The sequence below is a fragment of the Abramis brama genome, assembly GCF_963993115.1.
Source record: "Abramis brama genome assembly, chromosome: 15".
Classification (NCBI taxonomy): domain Eukaryota; kingdom Metazoa; phylum Chordata; class Actinopteri; order Cypriniformes; family Leuciscidae; genus Abramis; species Abramis brama.
In genome coordinates this window covers 3,106,144-3,131,397 of record NC_139977.1, presented here as the reverse complement: position 1 = coordinate 3,131,397, position 25,254 = coordinate 3,106,144, and the positions used below count along the sequence as shown (strand labels likewise).

General features: G+C 39.9%; 1 protein-coding gene across 1 annotated transcript; it reads right to left on the bottom strand.

Moving 5' to 3' along the window:
* Window positions 1-875: 875 nt before the first annotated feature.
* LOC311097948 (5-hydroxytryptamine receptor 2A) lies at window positions 876-24,379 on the bottom strand (the record flags this gene model as incomplete). Its single annotated transcript, XM_084137959.1, has 4 exons — window positions 24,312-24,379; window positions 12,215-12,656; window positions 10,144-10,344; window positions 876-1,516 (listed from the first exon to the last, which is right to left on the bottom strand). Exons 2-4 carry the CDS (start codon window positions 12,501-12,503, stop codon window positions 876-878), a joined length of 1,131 nt encoding a protein of 376 aa, XP_083994085.1. The 5' UTR covers window positions 12,504-12,656; window positions 24,312-24,379.
* Window positions 24,380-25,254: the final 875 nt, after the last annotated feature.

The window sequence follows — 25,254 nt, the reverse complement described above, 5'->3', positions numbered from 1 at the left end:
AAGAGGAGCATGTTCTCAACCCGCCCATAGGGGGATCTCACTCACAGAATGTACACATAGTGTCAGCCATCTTTCTTTGGAAGCTAAGCTAGCAGGCTCTTGTTCTGTGGAGACAGCTGAGTAGTAGGGGTTACCATCCTCTTTTTACCGGACATGTCCGGCCATCGAGATCGTCCAAAATGTCCGGGATTCAGCTTTTGCTTTCTGTGGTCGCCATTCATTGTTTACATGCACACCTTTTGCTTCAATCTAACTGAATTCATTCCGATCGGTGAATCTGAATGTAGTGTTTATATGAACGCTAAACAAGTGATCGGTTGATGTGCGTTATAGCATTGCTAAGAAAATACCCGCTCCTCCGTGAGAGATACGAGACCGGTGCGTCTGCATCAGTAATCACGTCACCGGCCTCGCATTGTTCTCCCGCGGCCCTAGCCTCGTCCTGCTCGCCACAGTAAACATGATGAATGGCGACTGTAGAACGCAAAAGCCGAATCCCGGACATTTTGTGCGATCTCGAAATCCCGGGCAGACTCGTCATGGAGACTCGCTAGTAGCCTAGCCTTGTTGTTTTAAACTGCGCGCTCTTACCGGTAGGCGTGGCTTGGGAGTGGCTTCGTAGAGCAGTGAAGCAAGTGCATTCTGGGAGTTGTTGTCTTTCATCCACATGAGCCAAAAATACATTTTCTGGCTTTTCTCAGTCTAGAAAGCTCCAAATTCAAAAATAATTTCACATTTCTTCTACATAAATGACCCATTTTAAATACACATTCATCTTTCCAGAGGTGAAGTATCCCTTTAAGGGTCTGACTAGTCTATTTATGATCAGATGTAATGTGATCAGATGTAATGCTTACATATGATGTAAGCGTGTGTCAGCATATTCTGTTGGACTGGATCTTCTTCTCTTCCTGATATTTACACTGTAGGTAGCGAGCGAAGGCTTGGCGGTACGTCTTGTTGAAAAGGGTGTAGATCAGGGGATTCACTCCCGAGGACACGTATCCCACCCAGACAAAGAAGTTAATGAGTTTATAGAGAACCTCACTGCAGTCGTCCCGACAGATCGCGATCAGCACGTTCGTGATGAAGAACGGAGTCCACATGACCAGGAAGAGGAAGAAGACGATCCCCAGGACTTTGGAGGCTCGTTGCTCGTTTTTTATATTTTGCATCATGCCTTTATTGCCTTGGTTTCGTGGAGCTCTGAACACACGTTTGCTGATCGGAAATGTGGACTTCTTAGAGGAGGACTCACTCTTGAGCAGACTCGTGTCTGTTATCTTCGCGGAAGAACATGTGGAGTTGCTCTTGCTCTCCTGCGGGAAAGATAAGCTGTGTTTCTGGAGATCCCGGAGAGTCAGGATATAGCAGACCACCATGATGACCAGAGGAACGAAGAAGGCCACGGATGAGCCCACCAGGACGAAGCGAGGCTCGTTCAACACGCAGGTGCCGTTCACAAACACCTTCTGCTTATCCTGCAAACCCAGCACTGGAATGGGCAGCGACAACACTGAAAGAGAAGAAGAAAACAACAAGAGTCAAGGATCACTTCAGAAAGCTTGTTTTAAAGGATTAGTTCACTTTCAAAAAACATTTACTCACCCCGATGTCATCCAAGATATCCATGTCTTTCTTTCTTCAGTCGAAAAGAAATGAAGGTTTTTGAGGAAAACATTCCAGGATTTTTCTACACAGAATGGACTTCAATGGCAACCAACTAAACCAATGTTCAAAGAAGGTTCAAATGTCCGTCTCAATGCAGCTTCAAAGTCTCGACACGATCCCAGTCGAGAAATAAGAGTCTTATCTCGCGAAATGATCGGTCATTTTCAAAAAAAAAAAAATATATATATATACTTTTTAACCACAAATGCCCGTCTTGTACCATCTCTGAGATGCGTATTGCGTCATCACATTGGAAAGGTCATGAAAAAAATAAAAATAATAGTAATAATAAATTAAAACAAAGATGTCGGACGATTTTGAAGTTGGAGGAGAAAATGAGATGGAGTTTTTCGCCCTTCCCTTCCTTTTTGAACCGGAGAACACAGACAAATAACTTGATGACGTGACGCGTTAATTGATTGATGACGTGACGCGTGACCTTTCCAATGTGATGACGCAATGCGTGGCGCATCTCAGAGATGGTACATAACGAGCATTTGTGGTTAAAAAGTATATATATATGTTTTTTTTAGAAAATGACCGATTGTTTCGCTGGATAAGACTCTTATTTCTCGACTGGGATCGTGTCGAGACTTTGAAGCTGCATTGAGACGGACATTTGAACCTTCTTTGAACATTGGTATAGTTGGAAGTCCATTCTGTGTAGAAAAATCCTGCAATGTTTTCCTCAAAAACCTTCATTTCTTTTCGACTGAAGAAAGAAAGACATGGATATCTTGGATGACATCGGGGTGAGTAAATTATCAGCAAAAGATTTTTTGAAAGTGATCTAATCCTTTAACTCATCTCGTGATCTCACCGATTACATTATTTGATTTCACTTTATTTTGATGGTCCCTTTAACACATTCTGTTGACTATAAGTAACGTTGCACCCACATGTCTACTAACTCTCATTAGAGTATTAGTAGAGTATTAGTAGACTGGTATGGGTTAGAATAAGTTGACATGTAGTTGCAGAGTTACTTACAGTCAGTAGAGTGTCTGTTTGGGAGCATCAGAATAAAGAGTTAGCAGATATTAAGCAGACACTCTACTAATACTCTAATGAGAGTTAGTTGTTGTTGCAAAATTACTTATAGTGAACAGAATGTTCAAAAAAGACCATCAAAATAAAGTGTTACCCATTATTTTATTACAGTTTGCCCCACTGAAATATGCTGTCAGTTTAAAACAGAAAAAGCTGTCAGAATACTTATTCAACTATCATATTTGATTGAGATACGTGTAAACTGTCTGAGGCTGTTAGATGAGGATTAAATAGATAATTTGGTTTGTCCTTTCCTCCACAGTTGCAAGTTAATAACAAATATTAAATTGTGCCACTAGCACTGTAAAAATAAATAAAAAGTGTAACTGTAAAAGACAAAAAACAGTAATAACCTGTTAAAGTAAAAACTTGTTAACTGGTTAACAGTAAATTCCAGTGCTAAATAAGGGAAAAACTTAAGTTTATACATACTATATGCAGGGAAAAATCTAACCCTACATTTTATGTAATTTTACAGTAAAACACTGTTAAATGTACCATTTTTTTTAAGTAAAAAGAACAAATCATCTCATATTTTACAGTGAAAATCTTTAAACTAACATTCACAGAATTCCCTGACACTTCACATTTAATGGTTTTTCTTTTTCTTTTTATCAGTAATGTACATTATGTACATCTTATGTTTTTAATGTCAGGTATACCTATATGTTCTTTTTTTCATTCAGTTTTGATTGTATTGTGTTTGCAGTTAGTTTGTTAGTTTATCTTCTCCTCTGTTCCCTGGCTGTCTGTCTACTACAGGTTTCAGATTGATCTGAGTCCTCAGTGTTTCATTAATTATCTCGTTAGCTCCTTTGTTTGCTGTTGTTTATAAGCCCTCTGTTTCAGTTCCTTGTCTTGCATTGTTTAACATCAGGTTGTATGTGGTTGTGGTTCCTTCAAATAATTCTCCTGTTTATTGCTTTGATTCTTGAATTAAAGAGGTTTAATTATCTTTAATCTTATTTGTATGTTTGATTAGCTGTAAAATGTGCAGGTTGTTCTGTAAATTTGTTAATATTTTTACCACAGCTGCCAGTTTTTATTCTCTAAAAACAACAAATTTTATTACATTTTATTTTTGTTAATTTTGTAATGGTCTAAATGTTCAACGCTATCTCACGACCAATTCGTACGAGTGATAAAAAGGTGGCTAATTCGTACGAATTTGTACGTCCTCACTCGTACAATTTGTCTAAACCCACGTGATGGGTAGGTTTAGGGGCGGGGTCAGGGGTAGGTCATTCGTATGAATTCATACGAATTGGGCAATTCGTAAAATATGTACGATTTAGCAAAAATCCTACTAATTCGTACGAGTGAGGTCGTATGAATTTGTACGAATTAGCCACCTCGTAGAATTCGTACGAATTGCCGTGAGATCAGGCTGAAATGTTTAATTTATAGTTGCCTGATTTTCACTGTAGTTTCAGTTAAGCAACTGTGACTAAGAATAGATTTAGACTTTTTATTTATTTTATTTTATTTTTTAAAAATAGAGCATTTTGTTTCATTGGGCGATCCAGGGTGAAATACATGACCGGCATAAACGATGCACTCGGATTGACAACGGCAAATGAAAGTGCTTGAGACTGGGGTGGGATTAGCTATTATTACTATATTATAACAAAACCATAAGAGGAGCTGTGCAGAAATAACGAGCATTATGCATCATAAATGCTGAATATGACACGAATATCATTCCTCCTGTCAGCTCCTGTTAGCGCTGTTTACAACAACCCCAGGGAGCGCAAGGAAACCGGGTCAGTCTGCTTGCCTGACTGCTTACATTATTACATATATCCCAGACAGCAACATAGTGTCGGCCCAGATCCGGCCCACATCTGGTACACATGTACTCCACACATGCCAGATGTGAGCTGACCTTGTTGCTATTTGTGCGAAAGGAGGTTTTTCACTGACAAAATGGATAAGTAACAATCGAGCAAAAATTCCAGAGGAACTGTAACTGTTAAAAAGTAATTCCCTTTAAAGGAAATGTCGCACTTGACAAACAAAGCCTCGATTATCTGGAAATATCTGAATCATTTTTCCAGTTATCCATGAATTACGTGGTGCTGAATCATTAAGGAAATACGCAAACCGTGGGTTACGAAATCTTTTAGAGGGGAATACGGTAGAGCATTATAGGCTAAAAAGAGAAATTAAGAGGGAAGTCTATAAGGAAGATCTCCAGTTAAAAATGAAAATGGGAAATGTGGGTTCTGTTTGGGAGGGGGTGCATTTAATAACAGGCCAGGATAGTAGGAAAAGAAATAATAGAATTACAATGGATTCAGTTCAGATGCTGTTTTGTCACAGGATTTTAATAGTTTTTATATGAGATTTGATACTTATGATTTTAATCAGGAAATTGAGGATGTCGGATAAATGGAGAGAATGATTGTGTCCCTCTTGATGTGGGGGACAGTTTTCAAACAGTGTAAGTTCAGGAAGGCTCCTGGGCCTGATCATACAGGGGGTCGATTACTCAAGGAATGTGCTGAGCCGTTACATTTTTGCTCTGTCCCTGCAGTTGCCGGAAGCTGTCGACAGTGAGATCGGAATAATGAAATAATGCTATACTTCATTTAGAAATGATAAATTGATCATTAATAAAGTATGAAAATACAATTATTAAACACATTATAGATATGCTTATAAATCAAGAATAGAGCATTTATAGCTGTATTTATAAACTGCTTATTAATGTCTATTAATGCTTTATAAATGATGAATTTACTGTTCAGTAATGCTTAACTAATGATTAATAGCGTGCAGTTATTATAAAGTGTTACCAAACTTGGTAGAGTGCAGTTTCTTCCTGCACAGATCTTGCAAGATCTTTTTTTGCACATGAAATCACAGGAGAAGTGATTCCTGAAGGACCATAGACAGAACTCATGGAGGCCAGGATCCCTCTTTTGAGGTCTTTGCTGGAACTCAGTCTTAAACTTGAAGGCCTCTGACTCATTCTGCTTAGTGTTGCTTTCGTCAACGAAAATTATGACGAAATATTGTCGTCAACGAACCGTTATCACCTGACGAAAACGAGACGAGACGAGACGTAAATGCTGGTCATGTGACGATGACTAAATAATGCAATATCGTTGACAAATAAAAACGAGACTAAATGTGGTTTACAAAATAAAAACTATGCTAAAATGTCTCTTCATTTTCGTTGACCAAAACGAGACGAGACGAAATGTTATAACGTCACGACGAATGAGAGAGTTGTGCGTGAACCCATAGCTTGTCGGCTTTAAATTCTGGTTTGCGATCTGGTCACCCGATTATCAGCGAATTTAACAATATTATTCCATTAGGTATTCTATTAAAATGTCTCATTGATATATTTGACACATTCATAATCATTACTTTTGCCGGTTCTTTGTGACAGCTGTATGTTATTGGCAGCGTCTCTGGTTACATGAACGCGTCACCGCATCAGCACCAGAACATGGAGATTTTATTTTAGAGAATAATCGCACAACCTATTCGATATTCTATAATTAAATAAACTAATCGAATATCCAAAAATCGTGACTCATCCCTGCATGGAATCTCTTGTTTCTTTTCCCAAATCTTCCCTCACGTCTCACCCATTTTCTAAAGGGATTAAACGTTTCTTCATTGGTTCGCTTTTAATTAGGCCTATTATATTCGTATTCTTTACTGTGGTAAAGTAGAAAAACGCTGTAGGACTATGGCAAGCCCTTTTAACATTTAAAAGCTAATTTTGACTATCCGGAATTAACATTGTAGATATCAACAATGTCTTTCTGACTAGTCGTAATTACATTTTGGATAGTTGGAATTGTCATTCAAGATATCTGTAACGTAATTGTGACTAGTCGAAACGACAGATAGAGATATCTGTAATTCAGTTTTAACTAGGCAAAACTGAATTACAGATATCTGCAATGACATCATTGAAAACGACATTCAACTCGTCACACATCTTAAATGACAATTGCAGATATCTGTAATTCAGTTTTGACTAGGCAGAATGAAAGTTAAAGATATCTCAAACGTCATTATGACTAGTGCAAATTATTGTGCATGACGTTTATGGCAAGCCATTTTAACATTTAACAGCTAGACTGGATATGTGTTGCAGATATCTGTAATTCAGTTTTGCCTAGTCAAAAAGAACATTTCAGATATCCGCAACTAGATTCTTCCTATCCATAATTGTAATTTCAGATATCCACAAAGACATTCTTCCTAGGACAAATGACGTCACTTTTGCCATTCATTTGTATGGGGTTTATCATTACAGATATCTACAATTCAGTTGCAGATATCCACTATGTAAATTACGGATATCTGTAACTGAATTGTAGATATCTGTAATTCTAGTTTGAGATATCTTCAATTTGATTCTGACTAGTTAGGGATAGTCATAATTTAATTGTAGATATCTATTATCAAGTTATAGATATCTTGAAATTAATTTTGATTAGAGATATCTGAAATTTGAGATATCTGTAACTTTCATTCTGCCTAGTCAAAATGTAATTACAGATATCTTGAATTAGAGTTTTGATTAGGCCAAATGACGTTGCAGATATCTGTATGCATCACACTTTAGGCGGGAGCAGAGCGTGTTGTTCAAATCATCAAATCACATAGCACCTGTTAACTGTTAACTTTAATTAGCACTGATTAGCACCATGTCGGAGCAACCAGAGTTTTTAATCGTCTTTTTAATGCTGTTAGATACTGTTTCAAACTGAAAAAATAAAATAAAAAATAAGAACTAATCTGAACTAAGAACTTTTTTTCTCATCTAAGGAAGTTAATGTTATTGTACTTCCATGGCAAGAATAGCATGCATGTCAGCATGCATGTAAAGTGAATTAGTGTGAATCTCTTTCACGCATAAATCTTACGGCAACAATAACCTTTTAAGCATGATCATAAACATAGTATTGCAACATTATTATTATTATTTTTTTTTTGTATATAAAAATAATTTTCTGGTGTTTTTTTCGATTCCAGCCAACGCCATGACTGCTTCTTTCTTCTTCCATTCATAGAAATAAGGAAATGAACCCACTTCTTCTTTGAATATGGCGGGGAGGGGAAATGGATATCTAAAATAGAGCAACGTCATGCACAATAATTTGCACTAGTCATAATGACGTTTGAGATATCTTTAACTTTCATTCTGCCTAGTCAAAACTGAATTACAGATATCTGCAATTGTCATTTAAGATGTGTGACGAGTTGAATGTCATTTTCAATGACGTCATTGCAGATATCTGTAATTCAGTTTTGCCTAGTTAAAACTGAATTACAGATATCTCTATCTGTCGATTCGACTAGTCACAATTACGTTACAGATATCTTGAATGACAATTCCAATTATCCAAAATGTAATTACGACTAGTCAGAAAGACATTGTTGATATCTACAATGTTAATTCCGGATAGTCAAAATTAGCTTTTAAATGTTAAAATGGCTTGCCATATTTAACTAGGCCAAATGACATTGCAGATATCTGTATGCAAATTAGACCCGCATCACACTTTAGGCGGGAGCAGAGCATGTTTTTCAAATCATCAAATCACATAGCACATGTTAACCGTTAACTTGTAATTAGCACTGATTAACTGATTAACAGTTCGATGAACTGTCACACCTTTAGTACAGTGGGGGAAGTGTAATCATCTGATTGGTCAGTTTGAATGTCTCACATTTGGGCTTTAGTCACATGGTCAGGGAAAGGATAAAAGAAGATTCTCTGATTCTCTGGGTCCCTCTCTCTCTCTCTCTCTCTCTCTCCCTTTACCTCCTCTTTCCTCTTAATATCTACACACACACTCTCTGTCTCTCTCTCTCTCTCTCCCTTTACCTCCTCTTTCCTCTTACTCTCTCTCTCCCTTTACCTCCTCTTTCCTCTTACTCTCTCTCTCTCTCTCTCTCTCTCTCTCTCTCTCTCTCTCTCTCTCCCTTTACCTCCTCTTTCCTCTTACTCTCTCTCTCCCTTTACCTCCTCTTTCCTCTTACTCTCTCTCTCTCTCTCTCTCTACCTCCTCTTTCCTCTTACTCTCTCTCTCTCTCTCTCTCTCTCTCTCTCTCTCTCTCTCTCTCTCCCTTTACCTCCTCTTTCCTCTTAATATCTACACACACTCTCTGTCTCTCTCTCCCTTTACCTCCTCTTTCCTCTTACTCTCTCTCTCTCTCTCTCTCTCTCTCTCTCTCTCTCCCTTTACCTCCTCTTTCCTCTTACTCTCTCTCTCCCTTTACCTCCTCTTTCCTCTTACTCTCTCTCTCTCTCTCTCTCTACCTCCTCTTTCCTCTTACTCTCTCTCTCTCTCTCTCTCTCTCTCTCTCTCTCTCTCTCTCTCTCCCTTTACCTCCTCTTTCCTCTTAATATCTACACACACTCTCTGTCTCTCTCTCCCTTTACCTCCTCTTTCCTCTTACTCTCTCTCTCTCTCTCTCTCTCTCTCTCTCTCTCTCTCTCTCTCCCTTTACCTCCTCTTTCCTCTTAATCTCTACACACACTCTCTGTCTCTGTCTCTCTCTCTCTCTCCCTTTACCTCCTCTTTCCTCTTAATCTCTACACACACTCTCTGTCTCTCTCTCTCTCTCTCCCTTTACCTCCTCTTTCCTCTTAATCTCTACACACACACACACACACACACACACACACACACACACACACACACACACACACACACACACACACACACACACACACACACACACACACTCTCTCTCTCTTTCTCTCTCTCTCTCTCTACCTCCTCTGTCCTCTTACTATCTCTCTCTCTCCCTCATCTTTCCTCTTACTCTCAACACTCTCTCTCTCTCTCTCTCTCTCTCCTCTTTCCTCTTAATCTCTACACACACACACACACACACACACACACACACACACACACACACACACACACACACACTCTCTCTCTCTCTCTTTCTCTCTCTCTCTCTCTACCTCCTCTGTCCTCTTACTATCTCTCTCTCTCCCTCATCTTTCCTCTTACTCTCAACACTCTCTCTCTCTCTCTCTCTCTCTACCTTTACCTCCTCTTTCCTCTTACTCTCAACACAATACATCTATTTTGTAACTATTTTAAGTGTAACCATAACCATATTTTGTCATTAAACCTATCAATTATAAATAATGTGCTAACTAGTTTTGATTTGGTATTGACTTTGAAGTGCTACAAACTGCAACACAATATTGTCACTCTCTATAGCAACGCTCTCCCACATATTAAGCTATTGTAACTGTGTTTATTTCCGTCGCTGGTATAAGTGGCAGTGGGTGGCCTTTTTCTTTTTCTCTTTAACCCTGATGAGTGCTTGTGTGCTGAAATGTGTTTCTGAGACTGTTTTCTGTACAGTATAAACCATCACGAACCACAATCTTCTGAAACTCTGTGACACTGGATGCTTCATTCTCACCTATAGAAATGGTCCACACAGTGATTATTTTGAGCATGGCCTTGCGCAGCGAGCTGCTGCGGCCGTATTTGAACGGGTCACGGATGCCGATGTAGCGGTCCAGAGAGATGGCACACAGGTGCATGATGGAGGCTGTGGAGAACAGCACATCGAGGAAGATCCACATGGGACACAGCAGGTCAGGGAGAGGCCAGGTGTGATCTGCAAACAACAGGAGGAGGACGTTTCAGGAGATAAACCTAGCATTTTCACAAACATGTTTCAGCGAACACTTTTTTCTGGTGCTGGTCATTTTTGATCGAAAAATGTTACTTTTTTTTTTTAATTCATCGGAATGGTGACTTGCTATGTGAACACAAAAATAAATCATGGACGTGATTAAATGATCCTGTAAAAAATAGTCACACTTGTGCTCCTCGCGGTCAAAAATGAGTGCATTGGAAATTAACGGGAAACTAATTTCCTCTAGTGGAAGCGTTCGGTACTGCAGCCAAACACACTCTCACTGAAAGATCATTTTTGGAGATATCATCCTCAAAGTTGGAACAGAACTTATTTAGATTTATGGCTTTGATTGTCTTGCAGTTTTAGAGTAAAACGTGTTTTTGACAAAATAAAGATTTCATATAAAAATTTAAAATAGTATTTTTGTGCACTTTTCATAACAATAAATGTAAAATTCTGTCACTTTTTTTAAGTTAACTTTTTCAATTCAGCAATAATTTGCCAAGTGTCATCGCTGAAAAGAGATCAAACTTCAGGCTGTCCTTTAAAGCATTCAAGATTTACGACAGTTTGAGTTGGAAAATTAATTTTCAGATCGTGAATAACTGGATTATAACTACTGCGTAAATATAATGTAGTATAAAATCCACTAAAAATACAAAATATTACATAAAAAAACATTATCAAACTAAAATATAGTACATTCCTTTCAATGAAAAAAGTAATTTTTGACAGCCATGCGAAGAGGGTTAAGGCAAGACACTATATATGTAAATAAAGTAAAAATGTTATCACCATACATGATTAATCACAGTATGTTAAGACACTTGTTTTGCATTGAAAGTTTTCTGAAATGGTTAAATATGCAAATTATGCATTATCGAATTAAATATGCAGTCATTTGCATACTTTTCTGGAACAGAAATCTGAAGATTGGATAAAGCCAGGTCAGATTTTGTTGACATGTTACAGTCGAAGGTTAAAGGTTTTACAGAGAAGATTTATCTTCTTATCACTCTATAAATCAGATAAAATAAACTCTTAAATGTGTATTTTGAATGTTTCCTTTTTCAGTAGTGCGAAAGAAGACACAAATAGCTCAAAATCGTCTCGGGTTACGACTGTAACCTTTGTTCTCTGTGTCTCAGGAACTCTCAGGAACTCGAAAGGGAACTAAAAGTGAATACCTGAAAAAACAATGGTTTTGTCTTGCCTAAATATGCTATGACTAAGCATTCCTTAAGTTGTTCCACAGACAATAGATATAATCTATAATAAACTGATATTACAATTACTTCAAACTGTAAAATTCAGGTGAATCTCACAAAGACATGTCTGGGCTATATTTCACCACAAGAAAAAAAAAAAAGAAAAGATGAAAAAGTAAAGAAATTATTGGTAAAACTTTACAATACCGTTTCATTTGTCAACATTTGATGCATACATGAAATAATAATAAAAAATACTTCGATATCTTCGTTAATAATTCAATCAAACATTTATTAATACATTAATAAAATCAAAAGTTGTATCTGCTAATATTATTTAATTGACCTGAACTCTCAGTGAACAGCTTTATTTTTAAATGTATAAATACTGTAACAAATGTATTGTTTTAAATGCATTAATTAACGTTAATGAACAGGACCTTATTGTAAAGTGTTACCAATATATATTTGGCATAAAAACAATGAAGCCCATTCAAGGAAAATTAAAAAAATTATTTCATGACAGTAAAAAAACAAACAAAAACATGTATTTTTAGAGAGCTTTTGTGAGAAAATATTTTCAGACTATTTATGTGCATTTGTTGTTTAAAAAAGAAAGAAAAAAGCATGGTACTTACTGTAAAGAATACTAATAAGCGAGGCTGGCATAACCAGGAATCCCACCAGCATGTCCGCTACGGCCAGCGAGCACAAGAAGTAGTTGGTGGCATTGTGAAGCTTGCTTTCGATGGACACCGCCATGATCACCAGTATATTCCCCACAACAGTGAAAAATATAATGGCCAGAATGAACAGAGCTGCCCAGCTCTTCTCCGTGGGTTGTGTGTCCTCTAATTCGGAGAAGTTGGATTTGAAATAGCTGTTGTTGACGTCCAAAGAGACGTTCCAGGCGTTCAATAAAGCCATTGTGGGAAAGGTAAAACTGAAGTCTGATAAGGCTCTCAGAGACTGTCAGTGTTGATTCTCTATGATACTGTATGTGTGATCAGTTTCGGGTGTCAAATGACTTCAGGCCGTCTTCGGTACAACTGCTTACTCTTCTGGTTGTGAATCCTACACCTAAACACACAGTAGTACTGTTTAGATTAAGAGATAGACATGATTTCAAATATCATAATTTTTTGTAAAGCAACAATGTGCACTGTGAAAAGTGCTATATAAATAAATGTAACTTTAGATAGGTAGGTAGATAGGTACAGTATATAGATTGATAGTTCCTGTGAAGAGGTTGTGCACATCCTATTCGTTTGAAATCATTATTATCAAATATTGACACATGTAAATGTCTGTTTAAACTCAGAGTGAAATGTCTTATCTAAATTCTTGTAGGAAAAAGATCAAAAGTGTTATGAGTTGAATAATTCAGCGCTGACTTTGTCACGTGATGTAGACAAGAGACGTAGATTCAAATGCAGAGTGATTTATTCGGATGCCAAACTGGAAAGGTACAAACTCCAACCCTAGGCATAAATGAGAGGCTACAAACTGGAACACGTAACAATAACAACGAATCGGCACAAGACTACAAACACAAGGAGACTAAATAGGGGAACAAACAAAGGAGGGTAACGAGATTCACAGGTGGGACAAATTAACCAATAATCAGATAACAAGATGGGCGGGGTTGACAATTACGACGAGAGCACATGGCACAAGAAACAACAAGACACTCATGTGCTCACACAGGACCAGACTGAACATAAACACATGACAAACCGAGCGTGTCACAGCCCTGTCACAAACCCATAGGAAAATCCAGACCGAGGTGACAGAACTGTGACACTACCCCCCCTCAAAGGGACGCCACCTGGCGTTCCCAAGGAGGCACACCAAAACAAAGACAAAAAACACCACGAGCAAGACCACAAAAAACAAAACAAACAATTCAGGACACCAATACACAAAGGGGATAGAGGTAAAGGTACCAGGGAGGGACGGGAGGGCCTAGATTCCAGACTACGGGCCAGGATAACACAGATCTTGCAGGGCACCAGGATGAGAGAGACAGTTCATCTGGCGGCCAGGGCGGAGACGACAGTCCATCGGGCGGCCAGGGCGGAGACGACAGTCCATCGGGCGGCCAGGGCGGAGACGACAGTCCATCGGGCGGCCACGGCGGAGACGAACCCTCGGGAGGCCACGGCGGAAACGACCCCTCGGGCGGCCACGGCGGAGACGACATTCCATCGGGCGGCCAGGGCGGAGACTCTCCCTCGGGTGACCAGGGTGGAATGGACAGTCCATCGGGCGGCCACGGCGGAGACGAACCCTCGGGAGGCCAGGGAGGAGACGACAGGAACCGACACCGACTCAGGAACAGGAACCGACACCGGCTCAGGAACTGGCACCGACACCACCGGCTCAGGCACTGGAACCGGCACCACCGGAACTGGCAGTGGAACTGGCACCAACGGCTCAGGGACTGGAACTGGCACTGGAACTGGTACCACCGGCTCAGGCACTGGAACTGGCACCACCGGCTCAGGGACTGGAACTGGCACTGGAACTGGTACCACCGGCTCAGGCACTGGAACTGGCACCACCGGCTCAGGCACTGGAACTGGCACCACTGGAACTGGCACTGGAACTGGCACCACCGGCTCAGGCACTGGAACTGGCACTGGAACTGGCACCACCGGCTCAGGAACTGGAACTGGCACTGGAACTGGCACCACCGGCTCAGGAACTGGAACTGGCACCACCGGCTCGGGCACTGGAACTGGCACCACCAGCTCGGGCACTGGAACTGGCACCACCGGCTCAGGCACCGGAACTGGCACTGGAACTGGCACCAACGGCTCAGGGACCGGAACTGGCACTGGAACTGGTACCACCGGCTCAGGCACTGGAACTGGCACCACCGGCTCAGGCACTGGAACTGGCACCACTGGAACTGGCACTGGAACTGGCACCACCGGCTCAGGCACTGGAACTGGCACTGGAACTGGCACCACCGGCTCGGGCACTGGAACTGGCACCACCGGCTCGGGCACTGGAACGGACACTGGCTCCGACTCAGGAACGGACACTGTGGGTCCGAAAGGCAACTCTAGGATTCTGGCCAGACGCTCGAAGTAATCTGACAATGTCCCAGAGGCCACCAGAATGGGCCTCAGGAGTTCATGCTCAGCAGGACTGACGTGGAGTTCAGGCTTGGGTGGACTGACGTGAAAAGACGACTCGTTGGGACTGACGTGCACCATCTCTGTCTGGGCAGACGTGACGTGAGCCGTCTCTGGCTGGGCAGACGTGACGTGAACCTTCTCTGGCTGGGCAGACGTGACGTGAACCATCTCTGGCAGGGCAGACGTGACGTGAACCGTCTCTGGCTGGGCAGACGTGACGTGAACCGTCTCTGGCTGGGCAGACGTGACGTGAACCGTCTCTGTCTGGGCAGATGTGACGTGAACCGTCTCTGGCTGGGCAGACGTGACGTGAACCGTCTCTGGCTGGGCAGACGTGACGTGAACAGTCTCGGAATGAACCGGCGCCGACCTTCTCCTCCTCCGTCCCTTCGGATGGTTGCATGCAGACTCCGAAACCATCGATGAAGTCCCTGCGCTGAATGGAACCAGTGGCGAAGACCTTATACTGGACGAGATCAGTGGTGAGGGATCTGTGCTGGACGGTCCCCGTGGTGATGTCCTTCTAATGGGCGAACCCGACGGTAGATGAACCTCTGGGTCGAGGAGAGACCGATGTGAAGAGTGATGCTGGAACTCTCCTCTATCACCTCCTCTCCTACAGCCTCCGCGGGTCCCAGAAAATCTGGCCAATCGGGTTCCCTCAAACCGCTGAAAATCAGCAGGGGTCTTAACACTATTAACAGTCATAGTACAGATCTCACCGCCTCCCGACCGAGGGCCGACTGCCCTGATCTCCTCATTCCTCTGAGCACACACGGAAAAATACTTAAATAAGGAGATCCCATTCTCCCTCTCCGCGGGACAAAGTTCGCTCCGCTGAATCCACATGATGGCCGATTCGTTCTGTCACGTGATGTAGACAAGAGACGTAGATTCAAATGCAGAGTGATTTATTCGGATGCCAAACTGGAAAGGTACAAACTCCAACCCTAGGCATAAATGAGAGGCTACAAACTACAACAAGACACTCATGTGCTCACACAGGACCAGACTGAACATAAACACATGACAAACCGAGCGTGTCACAGCCCTGTCACAAACCCATAGGAAAATCCAGACCGAGGTGACAGAACTGTGACAGACTTCTGTTGCACGTTTTATCTGATAGCAAATAGTTTGATGATATTATCTAGAAGATATCGTCATATCTTGAGAACAACTGATGTGTTATGACTCAAAAATCTGTTTGTTAAGGCTTGCTAAACATGTTGATGCATAATGAAACAAAATGGGGGGAAAATCACTGGACTTTGCACCAACTCAGTTTGACATCTGTCTGAGAACCACAAATCCAAAGAACCCTTAAACCATAATGTTGGCAGAACTAAAAAAATAAAAAAATAAAATTGAGGCAATCAGTTGCATCAATTTTCTAAAGTCAACAAAGTTGAACATTAAAGTAGAACTGAAATTTTGTATTTAGTGCTACACAAACATATTAATTACAATTGAATTGAAATATTTACTAAACTTGCACAGTTTTGTTGCATAACCATCATATTACCTTGAATTCTTAACTAGCATGTGCTAAAATCACTATACACTTGCATAAGTATAGTGTTGCAAAACTGCAACATAACAGAAACTCCCATAAATCCAAACATAACAGAATATTAACCAGTAAACACCAACACATCTCTCACTTTATCAATCTTGTGCAAAAACACACAAAATAACACTTCATTTCAGCATTTATTTCCCCTAGTGAAAAAAACAAAAATACTTTATTGTACTATTTTTAAACATGTGAAAAGTATTTTTACCTATTTTCACAAAACAACTTTTAACACACTTTAAAATAATTGTACTTTAGTATATTTTAGAAAAATATATTTTAGAAAAATATACTTGAAGTGAAAATTCAGTTTATTTTTTAAAAGTGTATTTATTTGCACTTTATTAAAAACATATTTTAGGTATATTTTAACTGTGTGCTGGAAATGATCAATGCATTGAAAGTATACTTTCAAAATACATTATAGTATACAACAGTATTTTGTACAAAGTATAGCTAAGTTTTATTTGTCTATTAATGTGCATTTGTTATTGAAGACAAAGTATGCAATTTAGTACACAAAAGTACACCAAATACACTTAAAATTATGCTTTACTACAATTTAATTACAACTAAAATATACTTAGCACAAAATTAGTTGTTTCAAAATAGCACACTTCAAGTTAACTAGTCATTAACACACTTGAAGTATCTTGATAATTAGTCTGGCTGCAAGTATACTTAGCATATTTATTTTTCACCAGGGACCCTCGTACAGTCTGGTGCAAACCATGCATCATTCAGTTTAAGTTCAGCTTAATACAATCAGATTTTGAGTTCACATAACTCTTTTCTATTAAATACAATGAACTTTTAGTAATACTTGAGTGAATATTTCAGTTGTCAGGTTTATGTTCTGTTTCTATGGACTTTTAGTTGATTTTACCCTGTTTTCGTGTTTCTGTTTCATTGGCTCATATGTTCCCGCTCCTTATTGGTTGCTATGGTTTTTGATTAGTGCTCTCACCTGTGTCTAGTTAATCATCTTGTTCAGTCTCTGTGTATTTAAACCCTCTGTTCAGTTTAGTTCGGTGTCTGGTGTCTTCAATGTTAAGGTGCTAATCTTTGAGGCCATCTTTGTCCCAGAGCCCGTGCCAAAACGCAGTCTGTCAAGGTGCAAGAGCCGGTACTGATGTCCGTCCCAGAGGGAGATTTAGTGGATTTCAAAGGTATGGACTGGAGCCCTGCCCATAATCCCACCACTAAAGGTGTGCTGTGCGAGGAACCCAAGGATTGGTATGACCAGCTGGATGATTTAATTCTTCAAAGCCTCCAATTCCAGTTGATCCCGCCCCTCTTCACATCTGCTTTGTTGTCGCTGGTCCCGTCTAGCCTCAAGTCTCCATCACCAGTGGTCCTGCCCCTGACAACACCATTCTGCTCCTCTGACACATTAGCTCCACCTCGGCCCTCTGACCCATTGGCTCCACCTTGATCCTCGTCCCTCTGGCTACACCTCGGCCCTCTGACCCATTGGCTCCACCTTGGTCCCTCGTCCCTTTGGCTTCACCTTGATCCCTCGTCCCTCTGGCTCCACCTTGATCCCTCGTCCCTCTGGCTCCACCTTGATCCCTCGTCCCTCTGGCTCCACCTTGGTTCATTGTCCCTCTGGCTCCACCTTGATCCCTCGTCCCTCTGGCTCCACCTTGATCCCTCGTCCCTCTGGCTCCACCTTGGCTCATTGTCCCTTTGGCTCCACCTTGATCCCTCATCCCTTTGGCTCCACCTTGATCCCTCGTCCCTCTGGCTCCACTTTGGTTCATCGTCACTCCAGCTACGCCTCGACCCTCCACCCCTCTGGTCCCACCGGGCTCCTCCTTCCCTCCGGTTCCACCATTGTCCTCACTCCCAGTGGTCTGCACTCCAGGCCTACAGTCGTCTTAAGGTGTGTTGGACATCGGCTGCAGCTGGATGAAACCGATCGGTGAGAGTTGCCGCGTACAGGCGGGAGGAGCTGAAAACTGAGATATGAAGTTGGACACTTTCTGCTTCCCGTAGTGACGCTCGCGCTGTCTTTGCATACTTTACCACCACTGAAGTGAAATAAATGCAATATTTGTTAAATACAAAGACTTTTCAGAAACTTTTTTATTCAATACTTTATGTACAGTCCTGCTAAATACGGTGTCTGTTTGTATAAGAATAAAGTTCAACATAAGCCTATATACTATCAATGACGTGGGGTGTACGTTTTTTTAAAATCAGTTTTATTTTAATAAACATGACACAATATAATATTTGGACTACATGAAAAGAGATTTTACTGTTATAAAAAACAGATTTGTGAGCATTAGTGGAACTGAAGGTGTGAGAATAAACACGAAACACACGTGATCGTTGTCATGCGGTGAATCCGCCCAGGTGTGGATCAGCTGTGTCGTCATCAGAGCTCGTGCAGCCGCTCTGGAGAAGCTGCGCAGAATGAATCAGCCGCTGCTCTCAAATCGTTTTCACGGTACTTTGATGGCATGCGTCAGTCATGTGGAGTCGGCGCTGTCTCAAGTCAGACACAATTTGTAACCGACATGCACTGCTTCAAGTCATCGGCCGATCGGTCTGCGCAGCGGGTCTCCACCTCTCCCAGCTCCACTTCAGTCTGTCGGGCTCCTGGTTCTTCCCTCCACTGGTTCCCCTGGGGGCCTTCCTCTTACGGGCTCTGCTCTGGGTCACTCCCTTTGTCATCTTCCTTCTTTTTAGTTGAATAAATTTAGACCACTGCTAACGGATGCTCTACTTGCTTCATTGTGGACCCAACCCATGACATCAGTAATTCTTTAAGTTAGTATTTCTTTAAGTTAGTTTTTAAAGTTTAGTTTTATAATGTGACCTGAACCTGTCTCTATTTTAACCGCCTCAGAATGAGCACTGTAATGTCATCATAAAAACAGTGCATGAGATGCACAGATATGGTTGTATTGTTTCTAATTTGGTCTTTTATTCACACAAAGCTATCATATATGTTCATGCCTACACTAGTATACAAACAATATATAATTTTTTTTTTTTTTAAATCATACCCTCATTGTGGGCTGAGCCCCCCTAATACTGAAATCCTAGAATCGCCCCTGAACATTATCCTCTTTTAATGTTTACTATGAAATAAATTAGGGTGAGTACACTGAGTAATGACAGCACTTGCATTTTGGGGAAAACTATTTCTGTGCATGTGATCATTTTTTTTCCCACATTTGAATAATGAGGAATGTAAACGAGCGTGACTTGACTTGATTTACATTGCTCACAGTAATTTGCATAAGATTACCAAGAAACTGCTGTCTTTCTTGATCTTTTTTGCCTGAGGCAAAAAATGACTCTTTACCATGTGGCGAAAACAGAATGATTGCAAAATGTTATGCTTATAAGAAATAAGGATAGCATTTAATCATAGAACAGATTTAAAAGGAAAAATGTTTCATTTTCAAAGGTGTTGGGGGGGGGGGGGTATCATACAAATGTATTTTAATTACACTTGAGCAAAAATGAATGATAGCAAGCAGATATTTCACTATATATTGTCACGATAAAGGCAGTATCACAATGCTTGTTTATGCAAATCTTACTAAATTGTTATCCTGCCGGCATTTAAGCATTCTGCCAAGAATGTAACTAGAGCAAGGAACAAGTTCAGCAGCATGTCAGTTCAGCACATAAAAGAAATACAAAAACACAAATGCAAAGCAGCACTTGTCAACATCACTCATGAGGAAAGTTCATTAAACAAATATTTGAAAACAAACTTAAACTCATGATATTTTCCAAGCTAAACGTGGAGGAGGAAGAATGTTGTATGTATTTATGAACTGACATGTGATGGGGAAAAAGTAAGTGAACCTCTGTTACGACTCATTGAAGGAGTCAATAAAGGAAAGAGTTTGGAAGTGTGGGATGCACAGGTGCATACAAAGCCTGGTTACTGATAAATCTGTTCTTCTTAAGAACGATTGGTTGGTGTGAATCATACCTCCATCCTAAACGCTTTCACGGGATCTTAAAATTGCACTAGAGAGATGCAGAGCTCTATATTAACAATGTAAGCTCATGGTCTAAAGCGCACGGCTCAAGTGCACTTAGGGCGCGTCCGAATCCACTTTTGCTAGTTTAATGACAGAAAATGGTCGGCACTCCCGGCGCATGGTCTAAAAGAGTTGTCCCTATTCTCTTAATGAGTAATGAGTCTCATCTCCCATTCCCTTTAAAAGCCAGTTGCGCTCAAGCCATGGTGGATTCGCTATTTCCATGGTGGAGTTTGCAAGCGGAAAGACTGAACGCTTCTCTAGTGAGGAAACGGATCTGCGCGTGTGTGAGGTTAAAGGGATAGTTCGCCCAAAAATGATATTTAAGCCATGATTTACTCACCCTCAAGCCGTTCGAGATGCATATTTCAATCTTTTTTCAGTCGAACACATTTTCAGTTATTTTAGAAAATGTCTTAGATCTTTCAGTGGTTATAATGTGAAGCAATGGGGTCCAGCAGATTCAAGTCGCAAAATGTGCATGCATCCTTCACAAAAATAATCCATCCGGCTCCAGGGGGATAAACGAAGGCCTTCTGAGGGTAATCCGTGCAGTTTTGTCGTAAAAATATACATATTTAAAACTTTATAAACGAAAATAACTGGCTTCCGGTGGCGGTCGGCGCGCGTTCATGGAGATGAATGACGTCGTGACGTAGAGCGAACGTAGAGTTTTGTTTTGCTCTGCTCTCTGGCTGCGCTGTCACGCTCGTTCTACGTCACGACGCTTCCTGCGTTACGTCCTACGTCATATGCCAGCAACCATCTCCATGAACGCGGACCGACCGCCACCGGAAGCCAGTTATTTTCGTTTATAAAGTTTTAAATATGTATATTTTTACGACAAAACTGCACGGATTACCCTCAGAAGGCCTTCGTTTATCCCCCTGGAGCCGGATGGATTATTTTTGTGAAGGATGCATGCACATTTTGCGACTTGAATCAGCTGGACCCCATTGCTTCACATTATAACCACTGAAAGATCTAAGACATTTTCTAAAATAACTGAAAATGTGTTCGTCTGAAAAAAGATTGACATATGCATCTCGAACGGCTTGAGGGTGAGTAAATCATGGCTTAAATATCATTTTTGGGCAAACTATCCCTTTAAAGCAGACCATCTACGGGACAAAGTGTACGTGGACCCGCCTATAGGCGCACATTACTGGCGCACAGACCCCCCCCCCCCTTTATTTCAGTTCCTCAAAATAGCATCGCTCCAACAATGCGCCAGAACACACACCTGGTTCTCAGACCAGCAGCCCATGGGGGAACAGATGAGTGCAAATGCACTTGCTATTCAAACAACGAGGTGCAGGATGTGAAAATGAAAACTGCGTTGGGCTGAAACTACCAAAACACACTTGCGTCGCGCCTGCCGCTGCATTGCACAGTGTATGCTAGATAGGGTTGCCAACTGTCCCGTATTAGCTGGGACGTCCTGTATTTTGGGCCTAATTTATTTGTCATGTGCGTGACCTCCTGTGTCCCGTTTTTTGACTAGCCTGATCTAACCACTGACTGACACAACAGCAAAAGTGCTGATCACGACACTTGAGGATGATCACCGACACCTGTCATCATCCAATCACAGATTTGCGAACATAATCCTCTGCCGTCTCGCTTCCGCTTCAAGCTGGACTCGTCTCGCGCTAACGGTAATTCCCTTTCACTGTCCATATTTTGATTTCGGAAAATCAATTTTGGCGAATGCAAACAATGTGATTATTGTTCATGAGTCCAACATCCAGCCACGCAAGAAAACATGTAATACCTGAGGGAATAATATGCTCAAAAAACATTTCTGAATATTATTAATGTTTAAAACAGTTTTTTTCCCCCAGGATTCTTTGATGAATATAAAGTGCATAAGAGATTTATTTGAAATAGAAAGCTTTTGTAACATTATAAATGTCTTTATTGTCACTTTTGATTAATGTAATGCATCCTTGCTGAATAAAAGTAGGCAATTACTTTCTTTAATTTCTTTCCAAAAAAAAAAAGAATCTTACTAACCAAACTTTTGAACTGTACGCCTATGTATAATGTTAAAAAAGCTTTCTATTTTAGATAAATGCTGTTATTTTGAACGATGGCTTGTTTGTAATGTGACATTTTTTTATGTATGACATTAAAATTCTTTTTAGAATTAAATTGTACATAAATAGGTTAAGCATTAAAAATGTGTTTATGTCTGATAACCTTTTAAACACACACTTAACTGCAGACACTGAAATGACGTACACAGTGTACAAATATTTTGAGTATCCCTCATTTTCCTATAAAGAACCACGATTGTCCCGCATTTTCCTTTTCTGAAGTTGGCAACCCTAATGCTAGAGCCCGCGAAAATGCTGGGAAAGTCTACAAAAGCATCCACAGTATAAGTGTCTACAAATGCAGGAAACTCTGGATTGTTGCTACTCTGCGGGGAGAGGACATCTTTCACACTCTAAGAAACACAACGGACAATCTGAGACAGACTTTTAACACTTATACAACACGCATGCGTCGTGCTGCATCGAAGATTCATATTTTGTAAATAAAGTGGTAAATTTTGTCTTTTTGCGCAAATAAAGCGCTCACATCGCTTCATAAAACTGAGGTTAATCCACTGGAGTCGCATTGATTAATTTACTATAATGATGTCTTTACCTTTCTTGGGCTTGAAAATGGTAGTTGCGTAGCCTGTCAACTATAACTATCAAGAAAACACAGAAATACTGATCAACTGAAAAAAAATGTTCCCCCGGGAATGGTCCATATTGGCCAAAATGTGCTATTTACGTTTAAAAAAATATGGTAACAATAATACACATGGTATTTTTTAGTAGTTTTTAAGGCTTGATTTCTTTAATGGAATCTACATATCATGTAAAATCTTCTAAAATATTTAGTCTATGACACAATGAATTTATTATTTTTAGTGAAATGTGTCAAAAAAAATGATTTTTTTTTATTTTAAGTTGACTCTCAAAAGTGTGAATGGAAATGACCTCTTTATATTTGACTTTGAGTTATGTTGCGCAATTAAAAGGCTGTATGCTGCACAAGTCGCAACATGCTTCATATTATTAGAACAAACATGCAGTTATTCACAACCTAACCATAAGAATTATGAACCATTAATAAAATTGTGGTTTCATTAATGAAATATTTTGTAATATTTTCTATACAACACTGAACCACAATTGTATTAATAAAATATACACACTATTTTTAATTATCACCTTAATTTTTTTAATAAAGAAATTACAAAACCCATAATTATTTTTTTACAGTGGAGGTTTTGCTGCTGAAGGAGGATCTACAAGTTGTTTATGTGTGTTATTATTTTAGTCCGACCCAATTTATATTTAGTGTCTTTAGTATGTGCTAAAATTTAAATAAATAATTTGATACAATGCACTTATTGTATACATATACATGTTTTACATACAAAAAAAATACATACATGTAATTACAGGTGTAATTAATTTCTGTAATTACATCCATAAATACACTGTTGACCTTCACACACACAGGTTAACTCACACCTAAACCTGTCCCTAACTTTACCCATATCTCACCTCAATAACAGCACAAGTGTTTCACAAAACAACATCAACACAATAATTACACTGTACAGGTTAGGTCTAACCATTATTATGATGATCTCCTAATATAGTGAAGTCAGATCGCGTTTTCTGTAATTGTGACTTAGACACATTTTATGAGTAGTATTTTATCAATAGCCTACAGATATTTTCAGAATGATCACAACTTACTTGTTTTGCCACTTTACAGTATTTTGTGTTTAATCTTGTGCTGTAGACAGAGCACCTTATTCCCTTACAGCACTTATTCAGTAGCTCTTTACCTCTTCAGGAAAATCTCTAATCTTAGTTTCTGACGTAACTCATAACTCTCCATCCCATGTCTCTCCTGTTTTATAAATCATTCTTAAGACTCCAGACTACCATTTCACCATAATCAAACGAATAGCCACTCAAGATCTTACCCTTGTACTGCTGCCCTGTGCTCAGTGTGTGTGTGTGTGTGTGTGTTCGCTCCTCGCGCGGTCGCAGTGAAGTGCGCGCGCATCCAAGAGTCTCATTTATCAGTGCAGGAAATATGTGTTTCTGAATGAGGGCTGGACATTATATTACAGAAATGCTTTCAGTTTCACCTTGAAGTGCAATACAGTTTTTTACAATCACTTTGTTACTATTTTCAGAACCTCGATGTTATTTTTCACAACTCACAAAACTCACAACCAATGATCAAAATGCACATTTTTCAAAACTCTAACCCTTTTCTCAATTGCTTGGATACAATACACATAAAACTTAGATCATTTGTTCATTCAACAAAAATCACCTGTTCAGTATGACACAACTTAACATCAAAGTACTACTATTTCAAAAGGCAATTCACACATTACATTTCAAATGAGTGTCTATTCATTTCCTTACAATGATCTAACTATCAATTGATACAGCTGCTCAAAATGATAAGTAACTGTTGCATTACTCTTAATGCATAGTTGTATGGAAACAGACAAACAATCTTCCATGGACATCATGAAACATCCATTGTGATGTAGATGAGAACACTGTAAAAAATGTTCGTAATTTTAACAGTAAAAAACTGTAAAAAAGCAACGGAAAAAAAATGTTAATTCCTTAACAGTATGTACCCTTACTCTCACGGGACATTTAATATAATAATAACACAGTAATATACTGTGAAATGTACGGATTTCACTGTAAAAAAAACAACGTACCGTTGCATTTACCGTACCTTACCGTAAAAAATACGGTAGCAATTTTTTTTACTAATTTTACAAAGTTTTACATCATCGAACTAAAAATGACGGTAAAAAACAGTGATCTTAATAATTACGGAAAAAAACGTGGCCAAATCCACAACACAGAGTTGATGACAATGTAGAAGTACAGTAA